General features: G+C 44.8%; 1 protein-coding gene across 10 annotated transcripts in view; it reads right to left on the bottom strand.

Moving 5' to 3' along the window:
• The window catches only part of LOC121535283 (LIM and calponin homology domains-containing protein 1), a 146,052-nt gene that overhangs the window by 63,198 nt on the left and 67,969 nt on the right, over nt 1-14,885 (bottom strand). For all 10 annotated transcript variants that reach the window (XM_041842260.1, XM_041842254.1, XM_041842246.1 and 7 more), the window contains exon 4: nt 1,436-1,542. In XM_041842260.1, the coding sequence (XP_041698194.1) occupies nt 1,436-1,542 (107 nt within the window). The remainder of the gene's footprint in view (nt 1-1,435; nt 1,543-14,885) is intronic.

The following is a 14,885-nucleotide window of genomic DNA, read 5'->3' on the forward strand; positions in this document are numbered from 1 at the left end:
CTCCTCCAACAGAAGGTCCCTGTGTCATTTCACCTTCCTCCCCTCTTTCTCTCCTCCCTCCTCTCCTCTCGCTTGACTAAATGAACAGAGAGACAGGTCTGTTTTCTCTACCACGCTACCTTGCTTACTTACATAACCACATCTAAAGCCTGCCTGAGAAAGAAGGCAATACAGATTCCACTAGGTAATAGATCACTGCATGTGATATCACCTTTACTCCCTCCCTCCCTCGCTCTTTTTCCCTCTCTCACTCTCTCTTGCTGTTACTCTCTCTCTCTCTCTCTCTCTCTCTCTCTCTCGCTCTCTCCCTCTCTCTCTCTCTCTCTCTCTCTCTCTTTCTCTCTCTCTCCCCTCTTTCACTCTCTCCCCTGTCACTTTTCTTGGAAATCGATCTGTTTCCATTAGCAGATGGTACAGAGGACATATTTCAGGCCTTAGCTCATTGTGCAGAGTGGTGTCTCTTTATGCACCCCCGTCCAAATCTGCTTTCTAGATAAGAAAACACCTGTCTGAACACTGGGCAGAGTAGCAGGAGAAAAGGGTAGAGCTGCACACAAAATCTAAGGGACAGTAACAAGGGCATATAAGTCAATGCAAGGATGCATAGCCATCAAAATTAGAACAGGGTCAATTCAAATGCAATGAACTTGGATCGGAGCCGAACAAATGCATAGGCATCAGTGACAGGGTGGACACACACACATACGCACACGTACACAAAAACACCTTCATGCACGCACGCACACATGCGCGCACACACACACACACACACACACACACACACACACACACACACACACACACACACACACACACACACACACTGTGTGCCTAGTGTGAGAGTAAAGCTAATAATATTCCATTAGCCCACACATGAACTATTCATGGAATCATATGTCATGACAGGACCAGTCAAGCCACCACCGAGACCTGCTAAGTTTGACATTGTCCTGTCACAAAGTGAAGAACCTCTCTCTCTACCTCTCTTCTTCTCTCTCTCCTTCCCGATCTTTCTTTCCCTCGCTCGCTCTCTCTCTCTCTCTTTATTTACTGACTGACAGAGTAGCCCTGGCACGAGGACAGTTGGAGGGCAACACCCACTCACCTAGCAACAGCTACAACGTCACAATCTCCTGTCATGTGATGTTGCATACAGGAGAGTCACATTTCTTTGCTTTGACACTAATTCCTGTACTGTTGACATAACAGAGACATAGAGATGTAGAAAGACAAGCAAATGCACAAATGGATGGAAACAGATAAAACACATGGATGGAAATACAAAGACATACAGGCTGACAGACACAGAAAGACAGACAGAACAACTGTCCAACCACCCTATTGACCTACGACAGTGAGCCGGCCAGACAGTCAACCAGCCAGCCTTTCAGCCATCCAGCCAGTCAGGGAAGCAAGTGTGTCTGTGATGTCTTACTTGACGTTGGGGCGTGTCGAGGTGTCCTGCAGGTCCCCGGGGTCAAACAGCTGAGAGCCCTTCAGTCCTAGCTCCTCACAGCCACGCAGGAACACACTCAGGTTGTCCTGAGGAGAGAGGGCGCACGCACGCACACACACACACACACACACACACACACACACTGTTAAAATAGGGCACATACTCACTTTTACTCAGAGAAAGGTGAATACACTCCTCTTGTGGATGAAGGGAGAAATACATTGAGATTGTCCCCCATCACTAACAGACACGGACACACAAATGGACACACACAAACAAACATGCACACACGCCCACACTCACACACACACCTCAGAAAGAGGAAAACACAGTCTACTCAGAGGCAGGAATATGTTCCCGACATGGTTTGTCCGTCGCAGGCTGCTGGTTCAACAACACTCGCTTTCTCAAAACCGACTTGCTCCTTAAATTATCCTCACCCTCCTTTTCTCTGGTTTATCTCTCTTTCTCCCTCCAATTTTAACTCACAAACTTTCACTCTCTTTTTCCTTCCCTATCTCTTTGCCGCTTTCTCTTTCACTCTCTCTCCGTTTCCTCTTTCCCCATCTACTGTATCTCTCTCTCTCCGTTTTCTATATAGAGCTTGCCTGGTGTCCTACGGTCCTTTGTTACGTTGGTAAAACCTGACCCTGCTAAGGCTGCTGTCCTCTTCTGGTCTTCAGTTCCCAGCCTCTCTCACTCTCTCACTCTCTTCTCTCTCGTCCTCCCTCTCTCTCGCACAAACACACACATACAGAGCTGGATTTTCTCACGTTCCAGAGCCTTTCTCAATGTGGTAAATTACCACCCCCCCCTTCCTCTGGCTTCCTGTGCCTTTGGGAGAGTGCCATCTCTGCTACCCTGGAGAGGAGTCCCCACCCATAGACACCCTTATGCAAAAACAGGCTTCTGGCAAACAGTTGTGGCAAACCTTTGGCCAATTTGTCGCAATTTTGCGACAAGCTCATATTTTCACATGCAAAATCCTTTTTTGGAAAACTGTTGCGGTCAATTTGTGGCAACTTGTTAACTTCTGGGAAACTTTTGGCATTCTGTTTGCTGCAAAATCAGTATGAATATGCAAATTAGATCAGGTTTTTGGTTACTGTATGTTAACAACATTGAAATGTTGTATCTAAATAAACCAAATCACATAACTTTAAATGAACTTACTTTTCAGAGAAAAAAAACTAAAACATTAAATTTAGTAAATATGCTAAACAAGTATTTGTCACGTTTGTCGGGAACAGAGGACCAATGCGCAGCGTTATTTGCGAACATGCTTTATTTAGTGAGACACGAACAAAATAACAAAAACGATACGTGACGTCCAAAGGTGCAAAAACACAAACCTAACAGGAACAAGATCCCACAAACACTGTGGGAAAATTGCTTGCTTAAGTATGGTTCCCAATCAGAGACAACAAGCAACAGCTGATACACGTTGCCTCTGATTGAGAACCACACTGGCCAACATAGAAATACTAAACTAGAACGAACAACAACTGAAAACTCACACCCTGGCTCAACATACTAGAGTCCCCAGAGCCAGGGCGTGACAGTACCCCCCCCCAAAGGCGCAGACTCCGACCGCGCCAACCAAACACCACAGGGGAGGGACCGGGTGGGCACTCCGCCTTGGCGGCGGATCCGGCTCCGGGCATGATCCCCACTCCCTCTCTAACCCCCCAAAGTACCCCTGGTCCGGTCTGGCCCTGCTGACCGGAGCTGGACTGCACACTGGTGGAGCGGATTGCTCTAGCTCCGGCGTGAAGCAGCTGACCCGTGCCGAACCAGGCACCGGTGGAAAAGGCACGGGCTGTGCCGGACTGACGACGCACACCACTGGCTTGGTGTGGGGAGCAGGAACGGGCCGAGCCGGGCTGACGGAAACGCACCCCTGACTTGGTGCGGGAGCAGGAGCGGGCGGACCGGGCTGACGGGCGCACCACTGACTTGGTGCGGGGAGCAGGAACGGGCCGGACCGGTTGACGGGCGCACCACTGACTTGGTGCGGGGAGCAGGAGCGGGCCGGACCGGGCTGACAAAGCGCACCACTGACTTGGTGCGGGGAGCAGGAGCGGGCCGGACCGGGCTGACGAAGCGCACCACTGACTTGGTGCGGGGAGCAGGAACGGGCCGGACCGGGCGGGCGAAGCGCACCACAGGCTCGATGCGGGGAGCAGGAACAGGCCGGACCGGGCTGGCGACGCGCACCACAGGCTCGATGCGAGGGACAGGAACAGGCCGGACCGTACTGGGGACACACACCACTGGCCCTACGCGGGGATCAGGAACGGGCTGGACCGGACTGGTAACACACCCCAGTACCTCTCGCCGTGCCTCTACACTTTCCTTCCCCTTTGTGACCAGTGGCCCCCTTAACCTGGCGGCCTCCTCTGCCAACCCGCTGGACGGCTCTTTTCGCGGCCTCCTGCTGCCCCGTCGTCCACGGCATGAGCCCCCCCCTAAAAAATGTCTGGGTGTCTCTCCTCCCCGTCGACCAGGCCTCCATATCTCTCGCCAGACTCTCACCCCACTGCTCCAAAGTCCAACCTCTCTGCTCTTCACTTGGCTTGGCCCAGTCGAGACTCTTACTCCACTGCTCCAAAGTCCAACCTCTCTGCTCTTCACTTGGCTTGGCCCAGTCGAGGTTGCAAAGGAGATCCGCTAGAGATTCCCCTGGCGATGGCTCCTGGACACGCTGCTTGGTCCAGTTTTGGTGGGATCTTCTGTCCCGTTTGTCGGGAACAGAGGACCAATGCGCAGCGTTATTTGCGAACATGCTTTATTTAGTGAGACACGAACAAAATAACAAAAACGATACGTGACGTCCAAAGGTGCAAAAACACAAACCTAACAGGAACAAGATCCCACAAACACTGTGGGAAAACTGGCTGCTTAAGTATGGTCCCCAATCAGAGACAACAAGCAACAGCTGATACACGTTGCCTCTGATTGAGAACCACACTGGCCAACATAGAAATACTAAACTAAAACGAACAACAACTGAAAACTCACACCCTGGCTCAACATACTAGAGTCCCCAGAGCCAGGGCGTGACAGTATTCAATGTCTTAACAATAAATCCAATACAACTTGAAATCATCAGCATGGTAATGAAGAAAAGAGCAAGGACTGGATATTTACCAAATAAATTGTTTATTTAATATTTTATGTAGCTACAACATTTACATGAGAGAAATGTGAACAGTATGGGGATATTGACCTTAGGATGTTTAAAGGGGCAACTACAGAATTATTTACATGAGCCAAGTGAATAATGAGCAATAGATTTAAACCAAAGGAAGTTTAAAAGATAATTTCACAAAATGTAAATAATTAAAACTAAAACTAAATCAAACCCAGTTCAGAACTATTGCCTTTTTGAGTGAACTTTGGAGATGGCGGCTCTGTGGAATTCCTTAGTCCAAAGCTTGTTGAATGCATGCACTGAAACAATCAGAAAACACAAAACAAACTAAACTATGATACTGAAAAAAATTACTGAATTTTTTTTTATTTTGGCATCTCAAAAAAGTTAGAAATTGAGTTATGCCTAATATGGCAATTCATATTATTTTCCCAAAATAAATTTGTTGCACAAAAAAATGCTGGGTTAAAAATAACCCAATTTGGGTCATTTCAACAAGCCAATGCTGGGTCAATATTGGCCAAACACAACATTGGGTCAACTCAACCCAGTGGGGTTGGGTTGTGCTTCTAACCTAGCACCTTGGGTTGAGCGCTTGACCCAGCTTCTGGGTAAATTAGACTATATTGCTGGTTTGGGGTTTGACCCATCAGCTGGGTAATTTATAATCTTTGGGTTATTTTCAGTGTAATCCTAATTTTAATTTTGCTTCTATATTTTTGCCTTCCCTACTATCCCACCCCACCCCTTTCCTACACACAATCAAGATACAATGTTGAGTTGTATCACCTGCATTTCAGAACATATATCACATCAGAGAATTGTCCACAATGTATAGGTTTTTTTAAATAGCACATTGAAACAAAGTATAGGTTATTTTTTATAAGATTTCATAATCAATCCTATCTTCTGAAATCTTAACATGTATTTATATTATTTCATGAACCAAACAGTCCAAACATATTGACTAGAGCCTCAGCTGAATTTGATGTGTACACTCAGATTGCAATCTGATAAAAACAAAGCATGCGTGTGACACTATCTTTAGTGTTATTAACACAGATGTGTCTATCAGACAGTGCCAGAGCAAATCAAATAGATATTCACATTCACTGACACACTTAGGTGTCTTAGGTGACAGCACACAAAAAATTTACCCACTGGCTGGGTTAAATATTCATAATGTATTGTTTCGTGTTATGTAGTGGCTTTGCAGGCATTGAGTTTGCCCCACCAAGTTTTACATGTTAAAATCAGCACTGCCATAACACAACCTTAATAACCCAGCACCAACAACCCAACCCTGCTGTTTTTACAGAAAACAACCCAACTATTGACTCAATGCCTGCAACCCAGCATTTTTTTGAGTGTAACTTAGATCTCAAAGCCATGCATCCAAGAAGCCTTGACCTGTCTGGTGCACACACATTTCTCTGTCCTCAGTTTGATTGAAGGCCTCAATCTGTATTGAGCTTGCTACTACTAGTTTAAAGTGATGAAATATCTAATTGTTACAAAGAATGAATGTATGAGCTGCATTTGAGAATACATGCATTTGCTTACCTTATCAATCTCAAAGACAATACACTAATTTATCACTCAAAAAAAGTGTTATGAGTGATTGCTCCACAAACATATTTCCAGGGTGTTGATGCATCCTCCTCCCAGCCTCTTTCAACACCACGGGTGGGGAAAGGGTATCCATCTGCAAAAGTTTTGCTTTGATGTCAAATCAACTCATATTGTTGCTACCTTAGCTGTTGTGCTAGCTAACATTCTACTGAACTGACACTAGCATATTGACATGCATATTGGTATTAAGACAGCAACGTATTCACATAAAAATATAAGTGTTTAGGCAAATAATTAGTTAGCTAGCTACCTATCACATTAATTGTGCAATAGTATGATAGCTAACGTTAGCTAATTTTCCCCCAACATCGGACACTCCCTAACTTCGGACACTCTCTAGCGGTTGGAGGACTAAATCACCTCGAGCTCAACATTTAAATGGATTGGAAAAGAACGGTAAGTTTTGCGACTAACGACACCCTTCTACCTAGCTGATCACTGATTTTCAGTGCAATTTGTGTAAGTTAAGTTAGGTTTTGATCGTTTTCAAAAAAGTTATATATGTACACATTTTGTGGAACACGCTGCATATTGTAAAATTCGACTGCACGACAGACCACACATCATTTAATATCCAACTTTTTACCTCTGAAATATAGCTAACAGATTTTCTAATGTTACTAGCTTAGTTGCTAAATGTTGATAGAACTGCTAAGACAGCAAAAAGGAAAGAAATTGTAAGCGTTAGATAATACATATCACGAAAACAGCGGAATCTTGTCAAGCTTTATCGTATCAAAATTGGAGTCCTCTGACGGAGGCTGTCACGCCCTGACTCAGGGGACGCTTATATGTTGAGTCAGGGTGTGTATATTCCTTGTTGTGCTTTTTCTATATGTGGTATTCTATGTTTCTATGTTTATGGTTGGCCGGGTGTGATTCCCAATCAGAGGCAGCTGTCGCTCGTTGTCTCTGATTGGGGATCATACTTAGGCAGCCAGTTTTCCTGCCTGTGTTGTGGGATCTTGTTTGTGTTCGGTGAGTTTGGGCTTGTTAGTGATTAGCCTTCCGACGTCGTGTTGCCTTTTGTTGTTTTGTATGTTTATTCAGTACAATAAACATGGATGCATTTCACGCTGCGCCTTGGTCTGACCCGTTCATCAACGATCGTGACAGAGGCGTTTTGCACAATCTGCAAAAATGTATTTGGAACTTTGAACCATGAACTTTTTGACACCTATCACTGTTGGTTATGTTTAATCTTACAACAGCTACATAGAGGCAGTATTTAGTCAAATTGTACAATGTATGCGTCAATATTAAACTAATTGGGACACTAATTTTCATTACAGATAACATCAAACAAAAAACGTGGGTACACTTTCAGTTATTGTGAAAACTTTCATCACCTTTCAATGCATTAGCTCTGAAATGTAAATGTTTATACATATTCAGATTGAGTAATCTTTCTAAAATGTGTATAGTATGCCATGTTATTTAGCTACATGTATTAACACCACAGCATGGAGAAAGTCAAGAGGAAGCAGTGGAGTGAGGTGGACATGTTCCATGCCATGGAGGACTGCGGGGCAGGGATGGCTATCCGCCAGGCTGCCAAGGTTAGGCATCTTTTGTTTTTAGGAGATTACCATGTGTATGTTAATTTTATCTGCTAGTAAGTTTTATTTTCTTATCTACCAAGGTGCATGGTGTACCTCGGCAGACCCTGGCGGACAGGCTGAGCGGCCGGGTGACCCATGGTTGTCGCAGTGGACCACCCACATTGCTTGCACCAGAAGATGAAAATTATCTGGTGCAGTACTGTATCTACTGCACCAGCCATGGGTTCCCCTTCACCAGACAGAGGCTGATGAAATACGCCGACAAAATAAGCAGGTATTTGGTGTTCTATGTATGTAGATTGATGGACTGACTGTTCTCAATGTGTGTGATGTAAATGTGGATGTGTATGGTGATGCCAAAACAAACATTTTCATCCTGGATGGACAATTATATATTCTATTCTATTGTAGGTTTCGGCACCCAGGGGAAACAATCCCACCACTGGGGAAGAGGTGGTGGGAAATGTTCAGAGCATGAGGAGGCCGGACACCCTGGACAGGGGGAGTGCTGAGTGTGCCACACGTCCGACGATGGACACGTTCTTCACTTCTTATGAGAAGCACTTGGAGGAGAGTGGGTTGAGGGAGAAACCCAGACATATCTATAACTGCGATAAGTCTGGGTTTCGTAGCGACCAGAGCAGGCACAAAGTGCTGGCTCCCCGGGGCGCAAAACACGTGTACCAGCAGGCTCCTGGACCAAGGAGCACATCACAGTGCTGGCCTGCTTCAACGCAGCTGGGGAGGACGTCCCCCCCACCCCCCCGTTTATCATCTACCCCAAGTGTTTCCCCGGTGGCCACTACACACTGGGAGGCCCCCCCCCAAGCCTTGGCTAGCAGTGGCTACATTGACGGGGACCTGTTCAGGAAGTGGTTTCTGCACTTCATTAAGCATGCAGTGAAGGAGCGCCCTCTCCTTCTCCTCTCCGATGGGCACAAGAGCCACATGGACCTGGAGGTGCTCGCGGCGGCACTAAGGTAAGGGGTTATACTTCTTTGTCTTCCACCACACTGCACCCATGTCCTGCAGCCGCTGGACGTGGCATACTTTGGCGCTTTAAAGGCTGAGTTCTCCAAGGTAGCTGGAGACCTTAGCCATTTTGACCACTCCTATGGTAAACAAATCAGAATTTGCCAGAGTATTCCGCTACCCGTACCAGCGATGCAAGGACATGCACTATGTGGTGGAAGGGTTTAAGAAGTGTGGCCTCTTCCCTTTTTGACCCTTCAGCCATTGAAGAGTCCCGTTTAATGTTGTCTCGGTCCCTACCGAGTCCCACCACCGCCTCTCCTGGAACCAGCAGCACTGTGCCATCCATCAGTGCCTCCTCCCCAGCGACCACAGGAGGACCCTCAGCCCCATCTCCAGTCCCAGTCCCTGCTCCAGTCCCAGGCCTAGCTCTAGAAGAGCACCCCCTAATAGAGGGTGGGCTGATAGCGAAGGACCTGGGGCACATCCTTACTGTCCTGAAGTATCGGCTGGACCGATACAGAAGACTCCCTGTGGTCGTCACATGCCGCACCGGGGAGGAATACACGCACCAGTGGCAGGAGAGGGGTGAGAAGGAGAGGGCAGAGGCAGAGGAGAAAGAGCGTCGGGCAGCCCTCAGAACACAGAGAGCACAGGAGAGGGCTGCCATGGATGAGACCATTGACGCCATTGCCTCTGCAGGACCCCCTGCTGGAACCACTCCTGACAGCTGTATCACCACTGCCAGTGCCTCCCAGGGTGCAACACCTGTAGGAGCCGCCAGAGTCCCCAGCTGCAGAAGGCCACGTGCCTACTCTCCCGGCCACACCATCGTCGGCCCCTCAACCCACCATTACAAACACCAGCTCCTCCAAGCCATCGTCGGCGGTTTTGTCCACCACCACCACGATGCACACCACCCACCCTGTCTGTCACCACCAACTGCCTCCTCAGTCTCCCCTGGTCACACCACCATAGCAGCCTCGTCTGGTGTCCCTGCCCCCTGCAATTTGAGCATGATCCGCCTGCAAGCTCCTCTCAGGAGTGTAGATCCGAGGTGCCATGGTTGTGCTGTGACTTCTGTCAGCACTGGTTCCACTGCAGGTGTGTGCAGTGGGATCCAGAGGTAGCGGTGGAGCTGGATTATTATTGTGATTTTTGTGACAATATAGGGATGGAGGTCGAGATTTAATTGTTTTGTTTGTGTTCATATTCAATTATTTATTTGTACAAAAAAATAAATGTCTAAAATATAATATATATTTATTGAACCACTCTTGTGTATTTCTTCCTTTACTTTCCAAGTGCATCTCTGCAACACAAACTCCAACAGTGTTTTCATTGTTTATGTCAATGCACATAACTGAAATTAAAGTTTTATTTGATGTAAATTATTAATACTCATATTTTAGAATTCAACTGTTATCTACTTTCTCAAAACATAAGATGAATCTGTAAAACAAATGATGAGACATTATTTGGTTACAACACTGAATATGTTGGTGAAGAACAATTTTCCACAGTCCACAGGAGGGCGCACCGGGCTACGCAATGAAAAGTTGACAGGCCAGTCATTATTTTTTACCGGAAGGCTAGCCAACTAGTCAACTATCTAGTAAACACTTCGGTTACGTGGTTGGTGTCTCTTTTTTGAACTAAATTAAACTGATATATCTTATAATAATAATAATATGCCATTTAGCAGACGCTTTTATCCAAAGCGACTTACAGTCATGCGTGCATAAATTTTTGTGTATGGGTGGTCCCGGGGATCGAACCCACTACCTTGGCGTTACAAGCGCCGTGCTCTACCAGCTGAGCTACAGAGGACCACAATAGCTTGTAATTGAACAGAATAGTAAGGTGGCCAATAACTGGGGGCCGTATGCCGATAATACGGGACTTATTTTTTTGCTAAACCGCTTATCAAAAAGCTGATAATAGTAGTATTTCCACTGAAATGTCAAACTTGTTAATTGCTAACCCGTTAGCTAACATTTCTACGACACCAATAATCACATAACATTGATGGCTTGATCACAAGATAACACTGTTGAAGGTAATGTATTTTTTAAACGCTGTTGAATATGCCGATAATACGGGGTTCCACACTAGCTAGCTAAGAGCTAGCCAGTCAGTGGCGCTGGCAGATTGAAACTGATATCAACAAAATGTGTTTCACTCTATCCCATAAAACTTTACATTGCTAACTAGGCATCATTTAGCTAATAATATGTTAAAGTTTATTAGGACGTTTAATTAATAAGTTAGACACTCACCGGAAAACTTTGGTAGGTAGCTAGCTAGATAGCTTGGATTTCATTTTTCAACAGACGTTTCTAATCCCCCTGATTGGTCATCAACGTTTACTGGTCTTGGAACTTGTTGCCACAGGTTTGCCACAAATTCAAATTGAATCTTGAGAGAATTGTCTGCCATAAAATAAAATCTGGTGAACTGTTTGCGACTAGTGGCAATATATAGAGTTGAAGTCGGAAGTTTGCATACACCTTAGCCAAATACATTTAAACTCAGTTTTTCACAATTCCTGACATTTAATCCTAGTATAAATTCCCTGTCTTAGGTCAGTTAGGATCACCACTTTATTTTAAGAATGTGAAATGTCAAAATAATAGTAGAGAGAATGATTTATTTCAGCTTTTATTTCTTTCATCACATTCCCAGTAGGTCAGAAGTTTACATACACTCAATTAGTATTTGGTAGCATTGCCTTTAAATTGTTTAACTTGGGTCAAACGTTTCAGGTAGCCTTCCACAAGCTTCCCACAATAAGTTGGGTGAATTTTGGCCCATTCCTCCTGACAGAGCTGGTGTAACTGAGTCAGGTTTGTAGGCTTCCTTGCTCGCACACGCTTTTTCAGTTCTGCCCACACATTTTCTATAGGATTGAGGTCAGGGCTTTGTGATGGCCACTCCAATACCTTTACCTTGTTGTCCTTAAGCCATTTTGCCACAACTTGGGGTCATTGTCCATTTGGAAGACCCATTTGCGACCAAGCTTTAACTTCCTGACTGATGTCTTGAGATGTTGCTTCAATATATCCACATAATATTCCTTCCTCATGAAGCCATCTATTTTGTGAAGTGCACCAGTCCCTCCTGCAGGAAAGCACCTCCACAGCATGATGCTGCCACCAACGTGCTTCACGGTTGGGATGGTGTTCTTCTGCTTTTTCCTCCAAACATAACGATGGTCATTATGGCCAAACAGTTCAATTTTTGTTTCATCAGACCAGAGGACATTTCTCCAAAAAGTACGATCTTTGTCCCCATGTGCAGTTGCAAACCGTAGTATGGCTATTTTTATGGTGGTTTATGAGCAGTGGCTTCTTCCTTACTGAGCGGCCTTTCAGGTTATGTCAATATAGGACCAGCATCTTCACAAGGTCCTTTGCTGTTGTTCTGGGATTGATTTGCACTTTTCGCACCATAGTACGTTCATCTCTGCTTCCTGAGCGGTATGACGGCTGCGTGGTCCCATGGTGTTTATACTTGGGTACTATTGTTTGTACAGATGAACGTGGTACATTCAGGCGTTTGGAAATTGCTCCCAAGGATAAACCAGACTTGTGGATGTTTATAATTCGTTTTCTGAGGTCTTGGCTGATTTCTTTTGATCTTACCATGATGTCAAGCAAAGAGGCACTGAGTTTGAAGGTAGGCCTTGAAATACATCCACAGATACACCTCCAATTGACTCAAATGATGTCAATTAGCCTATCAGAAGCTTCTAAAAACATGACATCATTTTCTGGGATTTTCCAAGCTGTTTAAAGGCACAGTCAACTTAGTGTATGTAAACTTCTGACCCACTGGAATTGTGATACAGTGAATTATAAGTGAAATAATCTGTCTGTAAACAATTGTTGGAAAAATTACTTGTGTCATGCACAAAGTAGATGTCCTAACCGACTTGCCAAAACTATAGTTTGTTAACAAGAAATTTGTGGAGTGGTTGAAAAACGAGTTTTAATGACTCCAACCTAAGTGTATGTAAACTTCCGACTTCAACTGTATTATTGTTGACAGAGGTTTGCCGTAAATTCACCACTAGTGGCAAACATTTGCAAAATTCTGGCAAAATTTTGTAGCACACTATTTAGTTTGCAACAAATTTGCCACAAACTTGCGGGAAGTTTGCCACAACAAATAATTTTTTGTAATGGCACACACACAAACACACACACACAATGAGGGTGTGAATGGATATCGCTCTGCCAGCAGGATACGTAAAAGACAATCAGCAAGAGAGTACCACATTTTTTCAGCAAGAGAGTACCACATATCTGCAAGTTTTTGCTCTATATCTACAGGTAACTGCCAAAATAAAGGAAACGCTTGAGTAAATGAGGGTTCTGGTGGCACTGTTATGGTGTGGGGTGCATTCTCCTGGCATGGTTAAGGTCCACTCAACCCCTTAGAGGGCAAGGTAAACACCAATAAATACACAGCCATTCTGAGTGATCACCTTCAACCCATGGTGAATAATTTCTATCCTGGTGGGAGTGGTCTCTTCCAGGATGACAATGCCCCCATCCACAGGGCACGAGTGGTCACTGAATGGTTTGATGAGCATGAAAACGATGTAAACCATATGCCATGGCCGTCTAAGTCACCAGATCTCAACACAATTGAACACTTATGGGAGATTCTGGAGCAGTGCCTGAGACAGTGTTTTCCACCACCATCAACAAAACACCAAATGATGATGGAATTTCTCGTAGAAGAATGGTGTCACATCCCTAGTTTATAGGTTCCAGACACTTGTAAAGGCTATGCCAAGGCACATTAAAGCTTTTTTTGGCAGCTTGTGGTGACCCAACGCCCTATTAAGACACTTAAAGTTGATGTTTCCTTTATTTTGGCACCTGTATATATCTATATATGTTTGGTTATGTGTAAATATGTTCTAATATGGGAAAATGAATGGTTTAAATAAGGTTGTTTCCATTTAGAGAAATCCTGAAATCCAAGAATCAAGTTCACCAAGCACACTACAAACAAAACTTCCTAGAAAATGTGAAACTATTTGCTTACAACTGGGGAAGCCTGACTGGCTATGCATCACCCCAATCAGAATCTGATTTAAGTTTGCAAATGACTCAAGTATTGTAAATACAGTAGGCCTACCATTGGACAGAGACCTCCCAATTCCCACAGCTGAATTACACAGCTTAAAAGCCTGTAGCAGGGATAGCTGAATCTAATGTTGGCAGGGGGAAGAAGAAGAAAGAAAGAAGAAGAGGAGGATGGCAAGGGTTTAGGAGGGCAATCAAGACCAGTTAAATACAGACTGGAGGAGGCCAAACTAAATCTAGTTAAGTCCAGTAGAATCCAGTAAAAACCAGTTAGCCACAGAGATCTGTCACAATATATATGGTGGGTTTAAAAAGGATGTTTTTATTAAAAAGTGGAGGCTGGGTGGAGACATTGTGAAATCACACTTTCATGCTTTTCACTTTCTTATTGTGAGTAACGGATTGGTTACGCTTTGTAATGCCTGCATTGCTTATAAATGCTAAGCTAATGGATTATAAAGGGTCTGTTCGTGATCAATACGTGTGTTGTTAAGCATTAATTTGTGTTGGTTTAGTTTACTATGTGAGAATAATGGGACACAATGCCTTAAAGGTAGATTCATCAAAGCACAAAGTAAACAGCAATGGTTGGTCAATTTACACAACTACTAAGAGCGTTGGAGCGCGATGCTAAACTTCTCTGCTGTTTTGGTACTGTATACCACGTTGTAGCAGCATGAAGCGAACCTGTGCACATGCACAGATACTCTGTGTGGCTGTCTGAGAGCAAAGTCTTGCATCACGCTCATTGCAATATCTGTGGTGCTGCTCGTGGCAACGTCATAACAGTGAGTCTACCTTTAAAACTGGCAGAAAATATCAAGACAAAGGCCACAAGGGCCTACTTGTGTCAACTGTTGCGTCACACACAGCCCTTTTCGTAGCTAGCTACCCTATCCACTCAAAAGCTTTCCTGATAAATCCAGTAGTCAGTAAACAACAAACCAAGAACAGCAAAGAAACTGGAGGAAGTTCCAGACAACACACGCAAACCATCTCACTCCACACTG

This window comes from Coregonus clupeaformis, chromosome 2 (assembly GCF_020615455.1).
Source record: "Coregonus clupeaformis isolate EN_2021a chromosome 2, ASM2061545v1, whole genome shotgun sequence".
In the NCBI taxonomy this organism is placed as follows: Eukaryota; Metazoa; Chordata; class Actinopteri; order Salmoniformes; family Salmonidae; genus Coregonus; species Coregonus clupeaformis.